Source organism: Gobius niger, assembly GCF_951799975.1.
Source record: "Gobius niger genome assembly, chromosome: 11".
NCBI lineage: Eukaryota > Metazoa > Chordata > Actinopteri > Gobiiformes > Gobiidae > Gobius > Gobius niger.
The window spans coordinates 30954482-30974444 of record NC_136862.1 but is presented as its reverse complement, the minus strand read 5'-3'; the positions used below and the strand labels follow the sequence as shown (position 1 = coordinate 30974444).

The following is a 19963-nucleotide window of genomic DNA, read 5'->3' as shown; positions in this document are numbered from 1 at the left end:
CAAGGCAGGAAGAAGAAGTCATGGTTTTAATTACATTAACCCCTTAACTCCCACCTGAACCGAGCACATTTTCTCCAGTTTGGCTTTACCCCAGTCCAAAAGCTTCTGGAAAAAAGCTGGGAAAATAGCAACAAAACTGAGACGAAAACAATGATGGAAATGTGACAAAAAAGTGAGAAAACATTGACAAAAAAGTGACGAAAAATGGATGAAAAAGTGACAAAAATGTCACAAGAAATTGACAAAAAATTGCCGGAAAATGTGACAAAAAAATGACAAAAATGTGACAAAATGTAACAAAAAATTACAAAAATGTGACAACAATATGATAAAAATGTGACAAAAAATGATTAAAATGTGACAAAAAAATGACAAAAATGTGATAAAAAATGGACGAAAAAATGGCAAAAAAAATGACAAAAATGTGAAAAAATGTGATTAAAAAAATGGACGAAAAAATGACAAAAAAATGACAAAAATGTGTCAAAAAAATGACAAAAATGTGACAAAAAATGAAAAAAATGTGACAACAATATGATAAAAATGTGACAAAAAATGATAAAAATGTGACAAAAAAAAGACAAAAATGTGATAAAAAATGGACGAAAAAATGGCACAAAAAAAAGACAAAAATGTGAAAAAATGTGATTAAAAAAATGGACGAAAAAATGACAAGAATATGACAAAAAATGACAAAAAAGTTACAAAAATGAGTTGAATACCTAACCAAAAAATGATGGAAAAAAAATCTGATGACGCGAGGAAAAAGATCCTCTCGGTTCCGGCGGGAGTTAAGAGGTTAATTACAGTTTGTCACTCACTCACTTGTCACTCACTCACTCGGATCACAGGCTGACCAATAGGAATAGGACGGGCGGGGCCTGCATGAAACAGAACATACCTCATCTATAGAACAATCACGACAGACTGACTCTTTAAAAATGGAATTCCGTGACACTGCACACTGGTGAATATAGGCAAGATGGATAAAAACATGGTGTAAGAGCCAGAAAAGCACTTTATATTTAATTTCAGAAGTTGATAGTTAAAAAGTGCAGCATATGAATCTGATTTGATAGTTATATGCAGAATCACTGATCACAGGATTAAAAAGTGTCAAAGAAATCGTCAGCGTCATGTCTGAGCACAAGTGTGAAGAGGACAGTGTTTGAGATTGTGGCCGATACAAAGAAGAGCTTTTGGAAATGGAAAACGTCTTGCACCATGTCTTTGTCCATCTTGCTTATATTCACCAATCTGCATCGAAGCAGCCTTCAGTTGTGTTAAATACTTTTAAACCCCAAGTACTACATATGTGCAGAGTTGCTTTCAGGTTGGTGTTTTACCATAAACACCTTTATTTTTTATAATAAACCACACAAGGAGACCAAACGCCAGTTTTCCAATTTTCTCTCTGTCTCTGTTTTCTCTCGGTGACGTGAACCCACATCTTTCTGACTCCTCAATGCCCTCACACCTTTCTGACTGTGCAACTCCTTTTCCTGTGGGGTGTGGTTAACAATGTTGAGATTTTACAGCTCTTAGCAGCTCCCCGTGTTCACCAGACACTGGGGGAAAAGCTAAGCTGGATGAAATGAAACATAATGAACACAGGATGTAACTGTTTTTAATATTCCATGAGCTTCAACACATCGATTCAGTTTGGACAGAACAGTAAAGGTTTCATTTTACACATGCCGTCTCACTGCACTGCTCCTTAAATCAGTCTGGATTCTGGCTGATGCCTCTTAAGCTCACACGGCCTTTGTACAGATGAAGCCGTACGATGTGTGGCAATCCTGATCGTCCCAACACTTGTCCACTGGAAACAAAAGGAGCACATTAACAAACACAAATTATCCACCTCGTGTTCATTCTGTGGTAGGACTGCATACCGGTCCAATCGATCAGTGCACAGTTCTGGTATCCTCCGGCATTGTTTGGCTCTCCTGGGCACCACCCAGTGTGGGTCGAAGCGTCACTGTTTATCCACAGCCAGGCTGCTTCCTAGATGGAGAAGAAGCATGAAAACAGTACGATTTATCTCTGTTCTCTTTTCTCACACGTCGAAAGAACTGAACACGTACAGTCTGTGCATCCGAGTAACCGATCCATGCTCTATTTCCCTCTGCCAGAGCCTTCACGAAATCCTGCTCTTGGGAGGTGCGGATGGAGGCGAGGCTTCCACCCAACGTCAGGCAAAATTTCTGAGAGAGACAGATGGAGATTCTCAGGGAAGGTTCCTCTTTATTTCAGACACAAACCAGTTGGACTCACCTGAGCGTCAGTCCATATTAAGGGTTTTGAAACATAAGTGTAAGCCCGCCCTTCGAAGATTGCCCAATTGGCTGCAAATCAAACACAAAGCATAGGTTATTTATCATTCTAGTGTGTCATTGGAGAGAAGCCCAAGAATGAGTCATCTGGACAAAGGTTTATGAAAAATATTAGCCGCTATGTATGACGTATGGGGGTGATAACCACTGCAGTATGTCTGGATAGAACATAATGTAGTCCAAATTGTTTTATATATATATATTATCTTTTATATTGTTTACTTGGTGAATGTTTGTGGTCTCTTCAAACAGACACAGACAAGACTGAAAATCAACAAACAAGTATTACATGAAAATGTCTCGTCTGTGCTATGCTAATTAGCTGTGATTGTAAAATACATTAAGCTTAAAGCAGTACAGCTACCATTCATGCACATAAAATCCTACAATTCCAAATCAATCATCTTATTAAGGCACTTGCTAATGCACGCACAAATATTCATTTTGTTAGTTTGAGGTAGAACTTGAACATGTCCTGTTTTCTTTCATGAGAAAAATAGCCTTAACTTTTGTCTGCTGAAAACATGCTAAATTAAAACTAAATAACATTAATACAATTTGCTACGAGGAGTTGTCAAAACTGCACAAAGGAAGAAACCTGGCCTTTTGAACAGTTTCGGTTGAAGACATTTCACGAAAGGCTTTGGCTGTTCTTAAGTCAAACTTGTAACACAACCATCTTCACACACACCGTGGAGAGATGACTGGTATTCAAAAGATCTGCAGCTTCAACCTACCATTGTCCTGGGCCATTATAGCTCCAACCAGCAGAGTGAAGACCACCAACTTCATTGTGGACATCTACACAAACATAGCAAAAAAACGTCAGCTTTTGGGAACCATACTTCAAAACTAAAGCTCAGACCCACAATGACTAACATAAAGATGTTCAATGACAGGGTTCAGCTCTGAAGAATGGCCGTTTCAGAATTTAAATCTGAACATTCGAGATCAATTATTGAGGATACCTTCAGACAGCACTCACCGTAGATGATGATCGTTGTTTGGGACCTGGGATGATGGAATTGCAGTCAATCTGGAAAGAACTTGTGGTTTGCACCAAAGGCTCTGTCGAGTTGTCTGAAAACCAGGGTTTATAAAGAGCCTCAAATGTGGGGAGTCTGGGGGGGTAAGTAGCAGAGAAATTCTTTGGAATTTTCTCAACTAGAGGAAATTCACCAGAATTTTGGAATGGGGACATCATGTATTGAAGTTGGCACAGGCAGCGCCAGTGCAAACAGAAAGAGATAGTCAATCCCAAACAGACCAAGAGGTCATCCAAATCAATACGTGACTTGTGGTCGCTTATTTAAAGTCTGAAATACGACTGATTTAAGATATAGCAATAAGTGCTCAGGATCAGTCATACATTTATAATGTGACAATGACTGCACTTGGGAAGTCACCAGTGAAAAGTGTGGGTGTGTACATTTTATGGCCAGCAGGTGGCAAAAGAAGCATCAATATTAATCTCAAAACTTGCATCAATTGAAAATATTTCAGAATTATACAGGTGTCTCAAACCTGAGGCTAAAAGTGTGGCCTACTGTTGATGAAGAGACTGATCCACTAAATAGCTATTACAATATTAGAATTGATCTTCTTTAATTTTTATGCATTTAAATGACTTCTCCACTAAATTATTGCAGGTTGCACCTATTTATATGGACAATACTGTAATTAAAGAAATACAATAATATTTATGTATATTCAGATTATATTACTTATTATTTTGTGAATTAGGTCAACCGTTGGAGGGCCCCTGCAGTGGCTCCAAGGAAATACAGGATGTTGTCATCAGAAAAATAAGTTTACTTTGGATCATTGTTGTGAATTAACGCCCTGCTGCTTCAGGAAATCAAAATCAGAATTGTTTTATTGGCCATTGTTGGTGAACCGGTTCGGAAACATAAAACATAAAACACAAAACTTAGATAAATAATAAACTGTACAAACGTAAAACTTTAAGACTGTAAGGGGAAAAAAAACTGTTCATGTGGCGGGTGGGACACGGAGGGAAAGGACTGAGAAATACAGCATTGACCCAAATGCACACATTGGGATAGCACTATTCTGAAAAAAAAAAAAAAAAAACTTTGATAAAAGGCTTTAAAGGTGCTTGAATTAAGAGAATACATTCTCATTCATTGAGCCCACTCCGGCAGAGGATAGTCATTGTGCCTCTGATTTTGGCCAGGAAAATGCCCCAAAAATGATTGTAATACATAAAAAGAGTCAAAATTGCTTGAATCAAGCTCATCTCTGTCCAACGATCAGTCGGTGGGGAGTCCTTGCCTCAAGTGGAGGAGTTCAAGTATCTCGGGGTCTTGTTCACGAGTGAGGGACGGATGGAGCGTGAGATGGACAGACGGATCGGTGCGGCGTCAGCAGTGATGCGGTCGCTGTATCGGTCTGTCGTGGTGAAGAGGGAGCTGAGTCGGGGCAAAGCTCTCGATTTACCGATCGATCTACGTTCCCGCCCTCACCTATGGTCATGAGATTTGGGTCATGACCGAAAGGACAATATCGCGAATATAAGTGGCTGAAATGAGTTTCCTTCGGAGGGGGGCTGGGCGCCCCCCTCCGAGATCGGGTGAGGAGCTCAGTTACCCGAGAGGAGCTCGGAGTAGAGTCGCTGCTCCTTCACGTCGAAAGGAACAGCTGAGGGGGCTCGGGCATCTGTTCCGGATGCCTCCTGGTCGCCTCCCGTGGGAGGTGTTCCAGGCATGTCCTAGTGGGACAAGGCCTCGTGGAAGGCCCAGGACACGGTGGTGGGACTATGTCTCCAAGCTGGCCTGGTGTCGCCTCGGGGTCAGAACAGCTGGAGGAGGTGTGTGTGGACCGGGAAGTCTGGGCATCTCTGCTGAGACTGGATGGATGGAAAAAAAGAATGTTGACATAAATTCTTCCAAATGGCCGCTTGTCGCTTTGATTACTGCTTTCCATTTTGAACCTTTGCTCAGTGAGCTTCACGATGTCGTCACAGAAATGGTTTGGACTCTGTCTCTCAGAGAGTTCTTTTTAAAGCATGTATGCAGATTTAGAGCTTGTTCTATAACTCCTGTCACCTCTGATCAACTGCACTTAGGAATTGAACTGTTTTGCACCAACCCAATATCCCATGGCCTGCTCGTTCACGATGAAGTCTCTTCCTTTATCCGTTTGTTTTTAAACAGGGCAGGGCACTTGCCATGAGTTGGATAGGTACACATCTACTTAACTATGGCCAATGCCTAAACAGGTGATGTCGCTGTTTGGACATGAACAAAGACAAACATGCATTTATCCACATTTAAAGGAATAGGCCACCGTTTTTACATACTAAGATATGTTCTTACCTCACTTTAGACGTGTTAATATATCCCCGTCTGGTCTTTGTCCGCGCGCTCTGCCAGGCAAACGGAGCACATACGCAGCCTCTCCCACATGTCACATAGCTCCGAAAAAGCTCACGATAGAAGCTACCAAGCTTAAACTTTATTTAAATAGGGAACACGTGGAAGAGCTTGGTAGCTTCTATCGTGAGCTTTTTCGGAGCTATATGACATGTGGGAGAGGCTGCGTATGTGCTCCGTTTGCCTGGCAGAGCGCGCGGACAAAGACCAGACGGGGATATATTAACTCGACTAAAGTGAGGTAAGAACATATTTTGGTATGTAAAAACGGTGGCCTATTCCTTTAAGGACACAGTTCAATTATCAGTAATAATAAATATAATTAAATAATTCTAAGATATTTTTTGAATATTACTGTTTGTGTTGACTGTGCACAACCTTTCCAAGATGAAATAACATGCACTTTACAAGCCTGTGTCACAAGTTTCTGCTACCCTCTAGTTATTTTTCATTCACTCCACACTCGGTGATGGTGGCTACTATTGTAGCCACAGCCACCCCGGGGCAGACTGTCCTTTTACCAAGTGGCAATAATGTGTTAATAATAATAATAATAATAATAATAATAATGTGTCAGATCCTTATTGCTGATTATATCAGTGCCCTCTGCTGGATGTGTGTGGACTTCTTTCCTTTATTTAACCTGCCCCCAAGTGGCTGGAGTGATCATTCTGGTTATGTCTTTAAAAATCCATGACTCCACGCAGGAATGGGCTAGAGCAGGGGTGTCCAAACTTTTTTCATGGGGGGCCGCATATTGAAGTGTGCACGGGGTGAAGGGCCGTAGATCAGTAGTTAGTGCCGCAAAACCTTCGACTAGCAGAGGTTTAAATTGTGCCCCATACCTCTATTTAAGCTTAAAACCTTCATGCCAGCTCTGTCTCACAATAAAATGTTAGTGGTTAGGTTACAATTGTATAGAATTTATACATTTCAAATAAAAAGGTCCATCTCTGGTGATGTGTACCGATACAGCAAGAGGCCGAGGGCCGCACTTTGGGCTAGAGACTTACTCTTTATTTTACATAACTCAAGAGTTTGTGCTCTATAAGGCATGGGCCGGATTGAATAATCGCACGGACCGGAAGTGGCCCACTGTCGGCCTGTCAGGGACCCCTGACCAAGGAAGGCCACATCAATAAGTAGTGAATGGGGGACAGATTGTGTGATGTGGTGGGAAAGCACTGAGAATTACAGCATTGACCCGTCAAATTTTCAATTTTAGCCTAAATGCACACATAAGGCTAGCACTATTCTGGAAAAAAAAGAAAAAAAAATGATAAAAGGCTTAAAGGTGCTTGAATTAAGAGAATACATTCTCATTCATTGAGCCCGGTCTGGCAGAGGATAGTCATTGTGCCTCTGATTTTGAGCAGGAAAATGCCCCAAAAATGATTGTAATACGGAAAAAAAGGTCAAAATTGCTGGATCAAGGATCAGTCCAAGGATCAGTCGAGCACTCACAAAACAACCCCACCATGATTAGGTGGAAGTTTAAAGGTATGTTCATTGTTTAGACCTTTGAGTACAAAGTATCTGAAATTATTAAGTTATGCAAATTTGTATAGTGCGTATTTGGCCTTTTAGTGATCCAGTGGCCTCTGTGATGCTTCAAGATACATTTTCTTTCTGTGTTTCTGTGTCTTTCTGGGGGTTCTTGTGAGTTTTCTGGATGGAATGTATGCGTCACCATGGAGACGGTTCAATTGGCAGTGAAAGCCTACCAGAAACACTAAAACCAACTGATCCTGGAGCGTCTTGCACTGAGATGATTATTTTTTTTCCATGAGAGAACACATACCAAGGTTGCTTGACCCTCGCTGCATTTCGGATCTGCTGAATTCAGGCACGGCACTGTGGAGGAAACGCACAGAGACAAAGAGACTGATGTAAACTTTGTTGAGAGGGACGAGTGAAACAGTGGTCGCTGATGCTCTATTACCAAAAAGCAAGGTGAGAAGTCACTTTGAGCATGGCCTGGTGTAAGCGAGTTCAGTGACTGGAACAGGGGGTGTAGAGATGTTTTGCTTGGGCCACACAAGGTCTAGTAAATAATCTATAGGTGTCTGTTTGGGATTGACTATCTCTTTCTGTTTGCACTGGCGCTGCCTGTGCCATGTTCAATACATGATGTCCCCATTCCAAAATTCTGGTGAATTTCCTCTAGTTGAGAAAATTCCAAAGAATTTCTCTGCTACTTACCCCCCCAGACTCCCCACAGTTGAGGCTCTTTATAAACCCTGGTTTTCAGACAACTCAACAGAGCCTTTGGTGCAAACCACGAGTTCTTTCCAGATTGACTGCAATTCCATCATCCCAGGTCCCAAACAATCATCTACGGTGAGTGCTGTCTGAAGGTATCCTCAATAAAAGCCTTGCATTGATCTCGAATGTTCAGATTTAAGTTATTTTCTCCTTCATGTAGTTTGTTCCAAAAGATTTTGCTTAAAGCTCTGAAACGGCCATTCTTCAGAGCTGAACCCGTTGTTGAATATCTTTATGTTAGTCATCGTGGGTCTGAGCTTTTGTTTTGAAGAATGGTTCCAAACTGCTGACGTTTTTTTGCTATGTTTGTATAGATGTCCACAATGAAGTTGGTGGTCTTCACTCTGCTGGTTGGAGCTATAATGGCCCAGGACAATGGTGGGTTCAAGCTCATCTCGCCGCGGTGTGTGTGAAGATGGTTGTGTTACAAGTTTGACTTCAGAACAGCCAAAACCTTTATGATGAAGGTTTCCGTGAAATGTCTTTAACCTAAGCTGTAAAAAAGGTTTCATTTGGCATGGTTTCAGCAATCAAAAGCTAAAGCGACTTTTCTCATGAAAGAAAACAGGACGTGTTCAAGTTCTCCCTCAAACTAACAACATAATGTTTGTGCGTGCATTAGCAAGTGCCTTAATAATGATGACTTATGTGGAGTTGTAAGTTGCCTATGTGTATATAGATGAATGCTAGATGTAGTACTTTAAGCTTAATGTATTTTACAATCACAGCTATTCAACATCGCACAGACGAGACGTTTTCATGTAATACTTGTTTATTGATTTTCAGTCTTGTCTGTGTCTGTGTTTGAAGAAACCACAAGCATTCACCAAGTAAACAATATAAAAGAACAATTTGGACTACATTATGTTCTATCCAGACATACTGCAGTGGTTATCACCCCCATACGTCATACATACCGGTTAATATTTTTCATAAACCTTTGTCCAGATGACTCATTCTTGGGCTTCTCTCCGATGACACACTAGAATGATAAATAACCTATGCTTTGTGTTTGATTTGCAGCCAATTGGGCAATCTTCGAAGGGCGGGCTTACACTTATGTTTCAAAACACTTAATATGGACTGACGCTCAGGTGAGTCCAACTGGTTTGTGTCTGAAATAAAGAGGAACCTTCCATGAGAATCTCCATCTGTCTCTCTCAGAAATTTTGCCTGACGTTGGGTGGAAGCCTCGCCTCCATCCGCACCTCCCAAGAGCAGGATTTCGTGAAGGCTCTGGCAGAGGGAAATAGAGCATGGATCGGTTACTCGGATGCACAGACTGTACGTGTTCATTTCTTTCGACGTGTGAGAAAAGAGAACAGAGATAAATCGTACTGTTTTCATGCTTCTTCTCCATCTAGGAAGCAGCCTGGCTGTGGATAAACAGTGATGCTTCGACCCACACTGGGTGGTGCCCAGGAGAGCCAAACAATGCCGGAGGACACCAGAACTGTGCACTGATCGATTGGACCGGTATGCAGTCCTACCACAGAATGAACACAAGTTGGATCATTATTGTTTGTTAATGTGCTCCTTTTATTTCCAGAGGACAAGTGTTGGGACGATCAGGATTGCCACACATCGTACGGCTTCATCTGTACAAAGACCGTGTGAGCTTTAGAGGCATCAGCCAGAATCCAGACTGATTTAAGGAGCAGTGCAGTGAGACGGCATGTGTAAAATGAAACCTTTACTGTTCTGTCCAAACTGAATCGATGTGTTGAAGCTCATGGAATATTAAAAACAGTTACATCCTGTGTTCATTTTGCTTCATTTCATTCAGTTCAGCCTTTTCAGACTCGCAGATGCATTAAGCTTCTGCTTTTTCCAGTGTCTGGTGAACACGAGGAGCTGCTAAGAGCTTTCAAATCACAACATTGTTAACCACACGCCACAGGAAAAGGAGTTGCACAGTCAGAAAGGTGTGAGGGCGTTGAGGAGTCAGAGAGAAGGGTCAATCGTGCTCGATCATCTGGATTTGCATTCAGTGAGAAACAAACAATGGAGAAAAAGCCACCAAAGATAAAGAGCAAGAATAGATACAGACATCTTTAGCTGGAGATGACTGATATAAATATGAGGAAAACATTTACTGCAAGATTTCTGTCACTCTCATATAAAAATGAGGCCTCTATGCATAAAAATGGCCAAGTGAATCGACCCAGGTTTAAATGTAAGGTTTCATGTTTAATTAGAAAGGCAGACAGAAGAAGTCAAGGCACGAAGAAGTCAAAGGTAGAAAAAAGAAGTCAAGTAAGAAAGAAGGAGTCAAGGCAGAAAGAAGTCAAGACAGAAAAAAGTCAAGGCAGAAAGAAGAAGTCAAGGCACAAAGAAGAGTTCAAGACAGACGGAAGAGTTCAAGGCAGAAAGAAGGAGTCAAGAAAGAAAGAAGGTGTCAAGGTAGAAAGACGTCAAGACAGAAAGAAGTCAAGACAGAGAAGAGTTCAAGGCACGAAGAAGTCAAAGGTAGAAAAAAGAAGTCAAGTAAGAAAAAAGAAGTCAAGTAAGAAAGAAGGAGTCAAAGCAGAAAGAAGTCAAGATAGAAAGAAGAGGTCAAGGCACAAAGAAGATGGCAAGGCAGATAGAAGAAGTAAAGGCAGAAAGAAGTCAAGGCAGAAAACAGAAGTCAAGGCAGAACGAAGAGTTCAAGACAGACAGAAGAGTTCAAGGCACAAAGAAGATGTCAAGGCAGAAAGCATTATTCAAGGCAGAAAGGAGCCAAGAAGGAAAGAAGGTGTCAAGGTAGAAAGACGTGAAGACAGAAAGATGTCAAGACAGACAAAAGAGTTCAAGGCACAAAGAAGAAGTCAAGGCTCGAAGAAGAAGTCAAGGCAGAAAGAAGCGGTCACGGCACAAAGAAGAAATCACGGCAGAAGGAAGTAAAGGAAGAAAGAAGATGTAGAGCCAGAAAGAAGTCAAGACAGCAAGACGAACTCAAGGCAGAAAGAAGGAGTTAAGGCAGAAAGAAGTCAAGACAGAAAGGAGTTAAGGCAGAAAGAAGGAGTCAAGTAAGAAAGACGAAGTCAAGTAAGAAAGAAGGAGTCAAGACAGAAAGAAGTCAAGACAGAAAGAAGTCAAAAAAGAAAAAGAAGTCAAGGCAGAGAAAAGAAAAAAAGGAAGAAAGAAGAGGTCAAGGTAGAAAGAAGTCAAGACAGCAAGATGAACTCAAGGCAGAAGGCATGATTCAAGGCAGAAAGAAGTCAAGGCAGAAAGAAGAAGTTAAGGTAGAAAGAAGAGGTCAAGGTAGATAGAAGAAGAAGTCAATGCAGAAAGCATCATTCGTCGCAGAAAAAAGGAGTCAAGCAAGAAAGAAGAGGTCAAAGAAGAAAGAGGAATTCAAAGTAGAAAGAAGAGTTCAAGGCAGACAGAAGTAAAGGCTTATTAACATATTAATGTTAATGACATTAATGAGAAATTCACATGTCACGGACTCGGATCATATTCTGGCCAATAGGAATAGGATGGACGGGGCCTGCATCAGATAGACACACCTATGCTATAGAACAATCTCAACAGACAAACTCTTAAAAAATATGCCGCAATACTGCACACTGGTGAATATAGGCAAGATGGATAAAAACATGGTGTAAGTGCCGGAAAAGGACTTTATATTAAATTTAAAAAGTTTTCCAAAAGCTCTTCTTTGTATCGGCCACAACTCGAAACAAACAAACACTTGTGCTCAGACATGACGCTGATGATTTCTTGGACTCTTTTTAATCCTGTGATCAATGTTTCTGTGTATGACTATCAAATCAGATTCCTATGCTGCAGTGTTTAACTATCTGTATAGAAGCAACCTTCAGTAGTGTTACTTCCCTGTTTATTCCCATTAATTCCCATATATTTACATGAAACATTTTTAAACATATCTGCCGAGTTGCTTTCAGGTTGGTGTTTTACCATACAATGAACCCCATATAACACCTTTATTGTAATAATAAACCACACAAGGAGACCAAACGCCAGTTGTGTGACAACTTTCTCTCTTTCTCTGTTGTTTTCTTTCAGTGACGCAAACCCAGATCATCGAGCACGATAGGCTCTTCTCTCTTACTCCTCAACGCCCTCACACCTTTCTGATTGTGTAACTCCTTTTTCTGTGGGGTGTGGTTAACAATGTTGTGATTTTACAGCTCTTAGCAGCTCCTCGTGTTCACCAGACACTGGGGGAAGCAGAAGCTTATGCATCTGCAAGACTGAAAAGGCTGAACTGAATGAAATTAAACATTGTGAACAAAGCATGAATGCATGTAACTGTTTTTAATATTCCATGAGCTTCAACACATCGATTCAGTTTGGACAGAACAGTAAAGGTTTCATTTTACACATGCCGTCTCACTGCACTGCTCCCTAAATCAGTCTGGATTCTGGCTGATGCCTCTTAAGCTCACACGGCCTTTGTACAGATGAAGCCGTACGATGTGTGGCAATCCTGATCGTCCCAACACTTGTCCACTGGAAATAAAAGGAGCACATTAACAAACACAAATTATCCACCTCACAGTCATTCTGTGGTAGGACTGCATACCGGTCCAATCGATCAGTGCACAGTTCTGGTATCCTCCGGCATTGTTTGGCTCTCCTGGGCACCACCCAGTGTGGGTCGAAGCATCACTGTTTATCCACAGCCAGGCTGCTTCCTAGATGGAGAAGAAGCATGAAAACAGTACGATTTATCTGTTCTCGTTTCTCACACGTCGAAAGAAATGAACACGTACAGTCTGTGCATCCGAGTAACCGATCCATGCTCTATTTCCCTCTGCCAGAGCCTTCACGAAATCCTGCTCTTGGGAGGTGCGGATGGAGGCGAGGCTTCCACCCAACGTCTGGCAAAATTTCTGAGAGAGACAGATGGAGATTCTCAGGGAAGGTTCCTCTTTATTTCAGATACAAACCAGTTGGACTCACCTGAGCGTCAGTCCATATTAAGGGTTTTGAAACATAAGTGTAAGCCCGCCCTTCGAAGATTGCCCAATTGGCTGCAAATCAAACACAAAGCATCGGTTATTTATCATTCTAGTGTGTCATTGGAGAGAAGCCCAAGAATGAGTCATCTGGACAAAGGTTTATGAAAATTTTTGCTGGTATGTATGACGTATGGGGGTGATAACCACTGCAGTATGTCTGGATAGAACATAATGTAGTCCGTTATAGCAGTGACCAGGCCAACTTGTTCTTTTATAATGTTTACTTGGTGAATGTTTGTGGTTTCTTCAAACACAGACACAGACAAGACTGAAAATCAATAAACAAGTATTACATGAAAACGTCTCATCTGTGCTATGTTAAATAACTGTGATTGTAAAATACATTAAGCTTAAAGTACTACATCTAGCATTTATCTATATACACATAAGCAACTTACAACTCCACATAAGTCATCATTATTAAGGCACTTGCTAATGCACGTACAAACATTATGTTGTTAGTTTGAGGGAGAACTTGAACACGATCTTTCATGAGAAAAGTCGCTTTAGCTTTTGATTGCTGAAGCCATGCCAAATGAAACCTTTTTAACAGCTTAGGTTAAAGACATTTCACGGAAACCTTCATCATAAAGGTTTTGGCTGTTCTGAAGTCAAACTTGTAACACAACCATCTTCACACACACACCGTGGGGAGATGACCTGGGCGGCAGCTTGAACCCACCATTGTCCTGGGCCATTATAGCTCCAACCAGCAGAGTGAAGACCACCAACTTCATTGTGGACATCTGTACAAACATAGCAAAAAAATGTCAGCTTTTGGGAACCATGCTTCAAAACTAGAGCTCAGACCCACGATGACTAACATAAAGATATTCAATGACAGGGTACAGCTCTGAAGAATGTCCGTTTCAGAGCTTAAATCTGAACATTTGAGATCAATTATTGAGGATACCTTCAGACAGCACTCACCGTAGATGATTGTTTGGGACCTGGGATGATGGAATTGCAGTCAATCTGGAAAGAACTCGTGGTTTGCACCAAAGGCTCTGTTGAGTTGTCTGAAAACCAGGGTTTATAAAGAGCCTCACATGTGGGGAGTCTGGGGGGGTGAGTAGCAGAGAAATTCTTTGGAATTTTCTCAACTAGAGGAAATTCACCAGAATTTTGGAATGGGGACATCATGTATTGAACATGGCACAGGCAGCGTCAGTGCAAACAGAAAGAGATAGTCAATCCCTAACAGACACCTATAGATTATTTACTAGACCTTGTGTGGCCCAAGCATAACATCTCTACACCCCCTGTTCCAGTCACTGAACTCACTTACACCACGCCATGCTCAAAGTGACTTCTCACCTTGCTTTTTGGTAATAGAGCATCAGCGACCACTGTTTCACTCGTCCCTCTCAACAAAGTTTACAGCAGTCTCTTTGTCTCTGTGCGTTTCCTCCACAGTGCCGTGCCTGAATTCAGCAGATCCGAAACGCAGCGAGGGTCCAGCAACCTTGGTATGTGTTCTCTCATGGAAAAAAAAGAATCATCTCAGTGCAAGACGCCCCAGGATCAATTGGTTTTAGTGTTTCTGGTAGGTTTTCCCTGCCAATTGAACCGTCTCCATGGTGACGCATACATTCCATCCAGAAAACTCACAAGAACCCCCAGAAAGACACAGAAACACAGAAAGAAAATGTATCTTGAAGCATCACAGAGGCCACTGGATCACTAAAAGGCCGAATACGCACTATACAAATTTGCATAACTTGATAATTTCAGATACTTTGTACTCAAAGGTCTAAACAATGAACATCCCTTTAAACTTCCACCTTATCATGGTGGGGTTGTTTTGTGAGTGCTCGACTGACTCTTGGACTGATCCTTGATCCAGCAATTTTGACCTTTTTTCCGTATTACAATCATTTTTGGGGCATTTTCCTGCTCAAAATCAGAGGCACAATGACTATCCTCTGCCAGACCGGGCTCAATGAATGAGAATGTATTCTCTTAATTCAAGCGCCTTTAAGCCTTTCATCATTTTTTTTCTTTTTCTTTTTTTTCAGAATAGTGCTAGCCTTATGTGTGATTGAAAATTTGACGGGTCAAGGCTGTAATTCTCAGTGCTTTCCCACCATATCACACAATCTGTCCCCCATTCACTACTTATTGATGTGGCCTTCCTTGGTCAGGGGTCCCTGACAGGCCGACAGTGGGCCACTTCCAGTCCGTGAGATTATTCAATCCGGCCCATGCCTTATAGAGCACAAACTCTTGAGTTATGTAAAATAAAGAGTAAGTCTCTAGCCCAAAGTGCGGCCCTCGGCCTCTTGCTGTATCGGTACACATCACCAGAGATGGACCTTTTTATTTGAAATGTATAAATTCTATACAATTGTAACCTAACCACTAACATTTTATTGTGAGACAGAGCTGGCATGAAGGTTTTAAGCTTAAATAGAGGTATGGGGCACAATTTAAACCTCTGCTAGTCGAAGGTTTTGCGGCACTAACTACTGATCTACGGCCCTTCACCCCGTGTACACTTCAATATGCGGCCCCCCATGAAAAAAGTTTGGACACCCCTGCTCTAGCCCATTCCTGTGTGGAGTTATGGATTTTTAAAGACATAACCAGAATGATCACTCCAGCCACTTGGGGGCAGCTTAAATAAAGGAAAGAAGTCCACACACGTCCAGCAGAGGGCACTGATATAATCAGCAATAAGGATCCGACACATTATTATTATTATTATTATTATTATTATTATTATTAACACATTATTGCCACTTGGTAAAAGGACAGTCTGCCCCGGGGTGGCTGTGGCTACAATAGTAGTAGAGTGTGGAGTGAATGAAACTTGTGACACAGGCTTGTAAAGTGCATGTTATTTCATCTTGGAAAGGTTGTGCACAGTCAACACAAACAGTAATATTCAAAAAATATCTTAGAATTATTTAATTATATTTATTATTACTTATAATTGAACTGTGTCCTTAAATGTGGATAAATGCATGTTTGTCTTTGTCCATGTCCAAACAGCTGCATCACCCGTTTAGGCATTGGCCATAGTTAAGTAGACACCTATCCAACTCATGGCAAGTGCCCTGCCCTATTTAAAAACAAACGGCTAAAGGAATAGACTTCATCGTGAACGAGCAGGCTATGGGATATTGGGTTGGTGCAAAACAGTTCAATTCCTAAGTGCAGTTGATCAGAGGTGACAGGAGTTATAGAACAAGCTCTAAATCTGCATACATGCTTTAAAAAGAACTCTCTGAGAGACAGAGTCCAAACCATTTCTGTGACGACATCGTGAAGCTCACTGAGCAAAGGTTAAAAATGGAAAGCAGTAATCAAAGCGACAAGCGGCCATTTGGAAGAATTTATGTCAACATTCTTTTTTTCCATTCATCCATCCAGTCTCAGCAGAGATGTCCAGACAGAGGCATCCGGAACAGATGCCCGAGCCACCTCAGCTGGCTCCTTTCGACGTGAAGGAGCAGCGACTCTACTCCGAGCTCCTCCCGGGTAACTGAGCTCCTCACCCGATCTCGAAGGGTGCGCCCAGCCACCCTGCGAAGGAAACTCATTTCGGCCATTACCATATTCCTTTCGGTCATGACCCAAATCTCATGACCATAGGTGAGGGTGGGAACGTAGATCGATCGGTAAATCGAGAGCTTTGCCCCGACTCAGCTCCCTCTTCACCACGACAGACCGATACAGCGACCGCATCACTGCTGACGCCGCACCGATCCGTCTATCGATCTCACGCTCCATCCGTCCCTCACTCGTGAACAAGACCCCGAGATACTTGAACTCCTCCACTTGAGGCAAAGACTCTCCACCGACTGATCCTTGGACAGAGGTGAGCTAGATTCAAGCAATTTTGACTCTTTTTACGTATTACAATCATTTTTGGGGCATTTTCCTGACCAAAATCAGAGGCACAATGACTATCCTCTGCCGGAGTGGGCTCAATGAATGAGAATGTATTATTTTAATTCAAGCACCTTTTAAGCCTTTTATCAAAGTTTTTTTTTTTCTTCAGAATAGTGCTAACCCAATGTGTGCATTTGGGTCAATGCTGTATTTCTCAGTCCTTTCCCTCCGTGTCCCACCCGCCACATGAACAGTTTTTTCCCTTACAGTCTTAAAGTTTTACGTTTTTACAGTTTATTATTTATCTAAGTTTTGTGTTGATGTTTTATGTTTCATGTTACAGGATTGAAACGCAAAAACCTCCTTGTTGTGAACCGGTTCACCAACAATGGCCAATAAAACAATTCTGATTTTGATTTCCTGAAGCAGCAGGGTGTTAATTCACAGCAATAATCCAGAGTAAACTTATTTTTCTGATGACAACATCCTGTATTTCCTTGGAGCCACTGCAGGGGCCCTCCAACGGTTGACCAAATTCACAAAATAATAAGTAATATAACCTGAATATACATAAATATTATTGTATTTCTTTAATTACAGTATTGTCCATATGAATAGGTGCAACCTGCAATAATTTAGTGGAGAAGTCATTTAAATGCATTAAAATTAAAGAATATTAAGATCAATTCTAATATTGCAATAGCTATTTAGTGGATCAGTCTCTTCATCAACAGTAGGCCACACTTTTAGCCTCAGGTATGAGACACCTGTATAATTCTGAAATATTTTCAATTGATGCAAGTTTTGAGATTAATATTGATGCTTCTTTTGCCACCTGCTGGCCATAAAATGTACACACCCACACTTTTCACTGGTGACTTCCCGAGTGCAGTCATTGTCACATTATAAATGTATGACTGATCCTGAGCACTTATTGCTATATCTTAAATCAGTCGTATTTCAGACTTTAAATAAACAACCACAAGTCACGTATTGATTTGGATGACCTCTTGGTCTGTTTGGGATTGACTATCTCTTTCTGTTTGCACTGGCGCTGCCTGTGCCAACTTCAATACATGATGTCCCCATTCCAAAATTCTGGTGAATTTTCTGTAGCAGAGAAAATTCCAAAGAATTTCTCTGCTACTGACCCCCCCAGACTCCCCACATTTGAGGCTCTTTATAAACCCTGGTTTTCAGTTAACTCAACAGAGCCTTTGGTGCAAACCACGAGTTCTTTCCAGATTGACTGCAATTCCATCATCCCAGGTCCCAAACAACGATCATCATCTACGGTGAGTGCTGTCTGAAGGTATCCTCAATAATTGATCTCGAATGTTCAGATTTAAATTCTGAAACGGCCATTCTTCAGAGCTGAACCCGTTGTTGAACATCTTTATGTTAGTCATAGTGGGTCTGAGCTTTAGTTTTGAAGCATGGTTCCAAACTGCTGACATTTTTTTGCTATGTTTGTATAGATGTCCACAATGAAGTTGGTGGTCTTCACTCTGCTGGTTGGAGCTATAATGGCCCAGGACAATGGTAGGTTGAAGCTGCAGATCTTTTGAATACCAGTCATCTCTCCACGGTGTGTGTGAAGATGGTTGTGTTACAAGTTTGACTTCAGAATAGCCAAAGCCTTTTGTGAAATGTCTTCAACCTAAACTGTTCAAAAGGCCAGGTTTCTTCCTTTGTGCAGTTTTGACAACTCCTCGTAGCAAATTGTATTAATGTTATTTAGTTTTAATTTAGCATGTTTTCAGCAGACAAAAGTTAAGGCTATTTTTCTCATGAAAGAAAACAGGACATGTTCAAGTTCTACCTCAAACTAACAAAATGAACGTTTGTGCGTGCATTAGCAAGTGCCTCAATAAGATGATTGATTTGGAATTGTAGGATTTTATGTGCATGAATGGTACCTGTACTGCTTTAAGCTTAATGTATTTTACAATCACAGCTATTCAACATAGCACAGACAAGACATTTTCATGTAATACTTGTTTATTGATTTTCAGTCTTGTCTGTGTCTGTGTTTGTGTTTGAAGAGACCACAAGCATTCACCAAGTAAACATTATAAAAGAACAATTTGGACTACTTTATGTTCTATCCAGACATACTGCAGTGGTTATCACTCCCATACGTCATACATACCGGCTAATATTTTTCATAAACCTCTAGATGACTCATTCTTGGGCTTCTCTCCAATGACACACTAGAATGATAAATAACCTATGCTTTGTGTTTGATTTGCAGCCAATTGGGCAATCTTCGAAGGGCGGGCTTACACTTATGTTTCAAAACCCTTAATATGGACTGACGCTCAGGTGAGTCCAACTGGTTTGTGTCTGAAATAAAGAGGAACCTTCCCTGAGAATCTCCATCTGTCTCTCTCAGAAATTTTGCCTGACGTTGGGTGGAAGCCTCGCCTCCATCCGCACCTCCCAAGAGCAGGATTTCGTGAAGGCTCTGGCAGAGGGAAATAGAGCATGGATCGGTTACTCGGATGCACAGACTGTACGTGTTCAGTTCTTTCGACGTGTGAGAAAAGAGAACAGAGATAAATCGTACTGTTTTCATGCTTCTTCTCCATCTAGGAAGCAGCCTGGCTGTGGATAAACAGTGATGCTTCGACCCACACTGGGTGGTGCCCAGGAGAGCCAAACAATGCCGGAGGACACCAGAACTGTGCACTGATCGATTGGACCGGTATGCAGTCCTACCACAGAATGAACACGAGGTGGATCATTATTGTTTGTTAATGTGCTCCTTTTGTTTCCAGTGGACAAGTGTTGGGACGATCAGGATTGCCACACACCGTACGGCTTCATCTGTACGAAGGCCGTGTGAGCTTAAGAGGCATCAGCCAGAATCCAGACTGATTTAAGGAGCAGTGCAGTGAGACGACATGTGTAAAATGAAACCTTTACTGTTCTGTCCAAACTGAATCAATGTGTTGAAGCTCATGGAATATTAAAAACAGTTACATGCATTCATGCTTTGTTCACAATGTTTAATTTCATTCAGTTCAGCCTTTTCAGTCTCGCAGATGCATTAAGCTTCTGCTTCCTCCAGTGTCTGGTGAACACGAGGAGATGCAAAGAGCTGTAAAATCACAACATTGTTAACCACACCCCACAGGAAAAGGAGTTACACAAT

At 41.5% G+C, this 19963-nt stretch overlaps 3 protein-coding genes across 3 annotated transcripts; 2 read left to right on the top strand and 1 right to left on the bottom strand.

Annotated features, from left to right (window-relative positions):
* Window positions 1-1698: 1698 nt before the first annotated feature.
* On the bottom strand, window positions 1699-3377 carry LOC306970314 (lectin BRA-3-like). The gene is made up of 6 exons (XM_079566231.1): window positions 3322-3377; window positions 3074-3137; window positions 2278-2348; window positions 2088-2207; window positions 1896-2007; window positions 1699-1822 (listed from the first exon to the last, which is right to left on the bottom strand). Exons 2-6 carry the CDS (start codon window positions 3135-3137, stop codon window positions 1755-1757), a joined length of 435 nt encoding a protein of 144 aa, XP_079422357.1. The 5' UTR covers window positions 3322-3377; the 3' UTR covers window positions 1699-1754.
* A 4938-nt stretch (window positions 3378-8315) lies between these two features.
* On the top strand, window positions 8316-9669 carry LOC306970838 (C-type lectin domain family 4 member K-like). The gene is made up of 5 exons (XM_079566870.1): window positions 8316-8374; window positions 9020-9090; window positions 9161-9280; window positions 9361-9472; window positions 9546-9669. The coding sequence occupies exons 1-5, from the start codon at window positions 8320-8322 to the stop codon at window positions 9611-9613; spliced, it is 426 nt and encodes a 141-aa protein (XP_079422996.1). The 5' UTR covers window positions 8316-8319; the 3' UTR covers window positions 9614-9669.
* Window positions 9670-17976: 8307 nt separating this feature from the next.
* Window positions 17977-19654, top strand: LOC306970700 (C-type lectin domain family 4 member K-like; the record flags this gene model as incomplete). The annotated part of the gene is made up of 6 exons (XM_079566728.1): window positions 17977-18101; window positions 18285-18348; window positions 19061-19131; window positions 19202-19321; window positions 19402-19513; window positions 19587-19654. Exons 2-6 carry the CDS (start codon window positions 18285-18287, stop codon window positions 19652-19654), a joined length of 435 nt encoding a protein of 144 aa, XP_079422854.1. The 5' UTR covers window positions 17977-18101.
* Window positions 19655-19963: the final 309 nt, after the last annotated feature.

What these genes read in the sequence shown, in the direction of transcription:
- LOC306970314 (XM_079566231.1), bottom strand. Translation starts at nt 3,137, where the DNA reads ATGTCCACAATGAAGTTGGTGGTCTTCACTCTGCTGGTTGGAGCTATA. An exon ending in TATAATGGCCCAGGACAATG is followed by an intron (nt 2,349 to 3,073) that starts GTAGGTTGAAGC and finishes TTTGATTTGCAG; the next exon opens with CCAATTGGGCAATCTTCGAA. An exon ending in GTTACTCGGATGCACAGACT is followed by an intron (nt 2,008 to 2,087) that starts GTACGTGTTCAG and finishes TTCTCCATCTAG; the next exon opens with GAAGCAGCCTGGCTGTGGAT.
- LOC306970838 (XM_079566870.1), top strand. Translation starts at nt 8,320, where the DNA reads ATGAAGTTGGTGGTCTTCACTCTGCTGGTTGGAGCTATAATGGCCCAG. An exon ending in GTTACTCGGATGCACAGACT is followed by an intron (nt 9,281 to 9,360) that starts GTACGTGTTCAT and finishes TTCTCCATCTAG; the next exon opens with GAAGCAGCCTGGCTGTGGAT. An exon ending in TGCACTGATCGATTGGACCG is followed by an intron (nt 9,473 to 9,545) that starts GTATGCAGTCCT and finishes TTTTATTTCCAG; the next exon opens with AGGACAAGTGTTGGGACGAT.